The sequence below is a fragment of the Drosophila subobscura genome, chromosome O (assembly GCF_008121235.1).
Source record: "Drosophila subobscura isolate 14011-0131.10 chromosome O, UCBerk_Dsub_1.0, whole genome shotgun sequence".
In the NCBI taxonomy this organism is placed as follows: Eukaryota; Metazoa; Arthropoda; class Insecta; order Diptera; family Drosophilidae; genus Drosophila; species Drosophila subobscura.
In genome coordinates, this window is record NC_048533.1 from 2,071,365 (window position 1) to 2,077,152 (window position 5,788).

General features: G+C 37.0%; 1 protein-coding gene across 1 annotated transcript; it reads left to right on the forward strand.

The window, feature by feature from the left end:
• Positions 1–1,628: 1,628 nt before the first annotated feature.
• LOC117897412 (cytochrome P450 307a1) lies at positions 1,629–5,371 on the forward strand. Its single transcript, XM_034806239.1, has 2 exons — positions 1,629–2,296; positions 4,018–5,371. The coding sequence occupies exons 1-2, from the start codon at positions 1,888–1,890 to the stop codon at positions 5,322–5,324; spliced, it is 1,716 nt and encodes a 571-aa protein (XP_034662130.1). The 5' UTR covers positions 1,629–1,887; the 3' UTR covers positions 5,325–5,371.
• Positions 5,372–5,788: the final 417 nt, after the last annotated feature.

Sequence of the window (5,788 nt, forward strand, 5' to 3'; positions counted from 1 at the left end):
TGATATATTCGAGTTTTACATTTTATCTTTTATCTAAATACATCTGTTATCTATGTACATCTACATCACTTCTCACACCAACACGCTCTATAAGCTCGACCTCCCCCCGCAGAGCCACGCACTGCATGAGTCAGAGTGCGCGAGCGAGAAAGAATGACAAAAAAAGCAAGTATACATAAGAAAAGCTGCTGGACGGGGTGGGGTAGCCACTGCAAATATACAGTAAGCACACATATTATTCGTACACCACCATCACCCTAGTTTGAACACCTATAACTTGGCGTACGGTCAACGTAAACCGAAAAAGTTAATTTTGTATCAAAAATCAATATACCTACTATATGTTTATGAAAAAAGTTTCTAAATTTCTTCTATGGTATCCTTATAAAAATTAACTTAAGCAAAAAAGTCATTTTTTTCGCACATAAATTATTCGTACAGCCGTCCGATTCTTTAAGTAAAATTTTTGTTTGCTATATTTAGTCTTTATGATAACTAAAAGCCCTAGAAACAATCTTTCCCCCAAGCTATTGATGCCCCATGAATTAATAGTAACCCCCTCCACAAGCAGTACCGGTTGCAATAGCTCCCTCGATGAAATGTTGGGCTTCCGTATTCTTTTTTACCAATTTTGCCACGCAGGCTTCATGAAACTCAAGTTTACTAACCGTAGTGAAAGTTTCAGCTAGTTGCAGTTTTAAATGAGCCAGATTTGATCCAAAAAAGATTACATTTTGTGTAATTTTTTGGGATGGGTCAAGTTTAACTTCGAATTATGACCAAACGGAATGACACATGTATGCCAATTGTCACTCAAAATAATGTTTAATACACCCTTTTTCATATTTCCATTACATAAGGCCATTCGTACAGCTCCAGTTAAAAAACAACACAGGTGAAACAATAGGCACCCTCCAATGACCCATACGATTTTTTTCAAGATATGTTAAATTAATTTTTCGGAAGACTTTTGGAGAAACCCATGGCCAGATTCATAAACTTTTTTCATAAACATAATGATCTGAGCCGATTTGAGCCTAATTCGGCGCTCTGATAAATATGGCCACTCTCTACGGAATTGAGTTTTCACTTTTCTTTCATCTTCAAAATTAAGGACATAGTAGATTTTTGCCCTTTGTGGGCGGAAGGGGGTGTTCAAAATTAAAAAAAAACACTTGTAACAGTGTGAGCATAGAGAAGTCTGTATTTACCTATACTTTATAGGATCGGCACATTTCTCCGACAACAAATACAATATACCCTGTTTACCTTTTGAGTACCGTGTATAAATACAATGACTACTTTTGAAGTCCAAATAATAAATTTTAGGAGAAAAGTTATGACACAGCAAAAGGTAATATTTTCAAAAAGAAAGGCAGAAAGAATTCAGACAGCTAAATATAAAAGAATAATACAAATTAATAAAAATACATCGCTCACTCTTTTTTATAAGCCTAAAATGGCATTAAGTAATACTACAATTTAGCACCACCTTAAGAACACCTGAATACTTTCAAGCGGGTGTTCGTGTGTATGTATAAACATGCCAAGTCGTATGCCCATGAATATATGTATTTGCATACATACATATGTACTCTTAACTTCCTAGATTTGAGTTGCCTCACGTTGATCTGATTTACGTACGTTCATACATACATGTATGCACATTCAAATAAGAATGATATATAACTTTGCGCTTTAACTTTAGACATTCAAATGTGAAAACTAAAGAAAGTGCTTCGAATAACAAGAACGTTAAAAATGCGCCAGAAACTTTGTCGCTGAGAGTCCATATAAATACCTGGCATCAACAGATATCTGGTTTAGTCGAGAATATTGAGCCAATCAGTAATTTTTTAGGGCAACAAAATTTCGGAGGAAACAATCATGTTTTTTTCGGTGTGCTATTTTATAATCGGAATTGGCTTTATATCGATAGTGATTTCTTACGTATTAATAATTGTTAAGTGCAAGCAAAAAGCCACTGTCCGAATCGGGCTATCCAATCCTGAAAAGGAAATTCGAAAGTTTGTTCAGGCTCCTGGTCCGCAACCATGGCCAATTATCGGGAACCTCGATCTATTAGGTCGATTTAAAAGCAACCCATTCGAGGGTCTTGGAGCATTAACACAACAATACGGTGATATATATTCATTGACTCTTGGTCACTCAAGATGCTTGGTAGTAAATAGCTTAGATTTAATTCGAGAAGTTCTTAATAAAAATGGTAAATTTATTGGTGGACGTCCGGATTTTATACGATATCACAAACTCTTTGGAGGCGACCGAAACAATTGTAAGTATACATAAGTAAAAGTCGCTATAATTCTTTAGAGATTTTGATAGATACATTAGCTTAGCACCTATTAGCTTAAGACATTTGAAAGAAAGTCTAAAATAGGTCGACTATTTGTATGTACATAGTATACATATGTACAGTACATATGTTTAAAGTCGTGAAATTTAAATATTTTGGTGCAGCTATGAAAAAACTTGGTGAAGAAAGTTTCGCATCGCCTTGTCTTACCCGAACCTGCCATACCATATTGAGCGCTATTGATCCAATGTTCAGTCCAATACTCGTAGAACACCTTTGAGATCTCATTAGCCACAGTCTACTAGAAAATGTCATATTTTGTATTCAGTTTTTAGTTGTATCTGCAAATGTGCGAAAACGAGCCCGGTCTTATGAGCAGTTGTCCTAAATTAACACCTTGCCTAAAAGCGAGCCCGATGAGCGTTAATGGAGGCCTTAAACGGCCTCGGGGTCAGAACCGACTTATCCCAGTGCAACTCATGTGCATTTTTAAATGACCGATGATGGGGGAATTGCGAGATGCAATGAATTTGAGGAGCAGATATTAATGTTAGCATTAAATTAAAATAGCTTAATTACCTGTATACAATATTTACCAATGGCGTCAGTTGAAGAGTAAGAGGTGGACAATTTTCGACAATAAATAACTAACGTAACCTTATTTATGAGTTTTGATCTTTAAAATGGCTGATTTCACAATTTGTTGCGATTTTGAGGGGAAACAGGGAGCTTTTTTCTCTGAGGGCCTTAGATAATAGATAATAATGTAAAACGAGGAGGAACGTTGTGAGACGCGTCTTAAGCCGCGTCACAACTCTTATACCCGGTACTCAGTACTACATCTGCAACTTAGCGGTTATTTGTCAAATTTAACATTTTCTCTTCATCTGTCATCTACATCAACAACACTACTCACGCCAACACGCTCCTTTAGCTCGCCACCCTCCCCTAGAAACACACACTGCAGAGTCAGGGCAGAGGCAGCGGCAGAGTCGTGGCAGAAGATGAGTCAGAGACGTGTCAGGGGAAGAGGCCTCTGCCACTGCGCGAAGCAGAGTGTGAATGAGAGAATGTGTAAAAGCAACAAAAGCTGCTGGACAGGGTGGGTTTAGCCACTGCAACTTAATTTCTTCATTGTGGCCATAATAATGATCCAATCGGATCCCAATTTGGTGATCAGATAGATATGGTCATTCCCTACGGAATGGCGTTTTTAGTTTTCTTTTATCTTTAAAATTGTAGATTTGGGAGGTTTTCGCCCTTTTGCGGGGGCGGAAGAGGGCGTGGCTCATTTTTGAAATACACTTGTAACAGTGTGAGCATACAGAAGTCTGGATGCAAAATTTGGTGGCTCTAGCTTTTATGGTCTCTGAGATCCAGGCGCTCAACAAGACGGACGGACAGACGGACAGACGGACAGACAGACATGGCTCAATCGACTCGGCTATTGATGCTGATCAAGAATATATATACTTTATGGGGTCGGAGACGTTTCCTTCTGTGCGTTACATACAACCGTTATGTGCACAAATACAATATACCCTATTTACTCTTCGAGTACCGGGTATAAAAACGTTTAATTAATATTAGATATTCATGTTATTAAAATTCGATGTATTTACATACTGCGTACATACATAGATCTATATATGTGTATATATTGTAAAATTTATTTTGTATCCTAATTTTACATTTTATAGCACTTGCGCTATGCGACTGGTCACACTTGCAACAAAAACGGAGAAACTTAGCTCGACGTCATTGTTCTCCGCGGGAATCGTCACCATATTTTAATAAAATGTCTCAAATCGGCTGTAATGAGATCAACCACTTAATGCGTGAGCTAAATAAAGCCCAACCAGGAAAACCCTATGATATTAAAAAATTAGTTCTTGGAGCTAGCGCCAATATGTTTTGCGAATATATGTGCTCGATAAGGTTTGATTATAGTGACAAGGAATTTCGTCGAATAGTGAGATACTTTGACGAAATTTTTTGGGAAATTAACCAAGGATATTCGTTAGATTTCCTACCATGGATGCTTCCGTTTTATAAGAAACATACCCAAAAAATAATGAAATGGTCTACAACAATACGTAAATTTATTTTGGATAGGGTTATTCATCAACGAGAGCAAATGCTCGATTTAGACGAACCAGAAAACGACTTTACAGATGCCTTGCTGAGAAGTCTTAAAGAAGATCAGGATGTATCGCGTAACACGATTATATTTATGCTCGAAGATTTTATCGGTGGCCATTCGGCTGTCGGAAATCTGGTTATGTTAGCACTTGCCTACATAGCCAAAAATCCTACGATTGGTCGTAGAATTCAACATGAAGCTGATATCGTCTCAAATAAAGGTCGGCGCTTAATAAACCTTCATGACATGGATGCAATGCCCTATACAATGGCTACCATTTTTGAGGTCCTCCGATATTCCTCATCTCCCATTGTTCCCCATGTCGCAATGGAAGATACAGCTATTGCTGGATTTGGCGTCACTAAAGGAACAATCGTTTTTATTAATAACTATATGCTAAACATGAGTGAAAAGTATTGGAACTCTCCCGATCATTTTGAACCAAAAAGATTTCTGGATGAAAATTATAAAAGGAACACCTGGAAAACTGTAAAATGTAATGACCATAGACGCAGTTCTGAGGCGTCTGACTCAGGTATAGAGTTCGAAAAAGAACTGGATGTGCACCCAATAACTATTGATAAGTTTTCAAGTACAAAAAACTATAAAAAATACAACAAAATATCTACAGAGAAGTGTGGATACCAATTGAAAAAAAATATTCCTCACTTCCTCCCTTTTAGTATAGGCAAGCGCACGTGCATAGGACAAAATTTGGTGCGGGGATTTGGGTTCGTTTTATTAGCAAATATAGTGCAGTCTTACAACGTTACCAGTGCTGATATATCCGAAATTAATATTAATCAGGCCAGTGTGGCCTTGCCGGCCAAATGTTTTCCCCTAGTATTGTGGCCAAGAACATAACAGCAATGAAAAGACTCGTACTGAACAGACATACATACTTACATACATACATATATACATATCTAAATGTACCCGCTCACATCTTACTGTAATACCGCTGGATTAGATCGTATGAATAACTCAAAAATAAGTCTAAAACTTTAGTCTAATTAATCATCAGGCATAGTCCGCATAAATAATTGTTGTAGAAGACTGAAAAATGTACTTAACTATTTATTAAATTATTAAACTTGCTAATAAAATTATCCATGTTTTTTTTTATAATTATTCTAGCTTTTTTTGTAACTCTCATTCCGATTACTTGTTACACTACTCGACACGATTTTTCCGCTTCGAACCAAACTAACTTTTTTGAAAGATACGGGGCTTAGAAATGGTTCGATGTTAATTTTTTTATACCCGGTACTCGAAGAGTAAATGGGGTTTATTGTATTTGTGGGGAAAATTGGATGTTTGTAACGCAC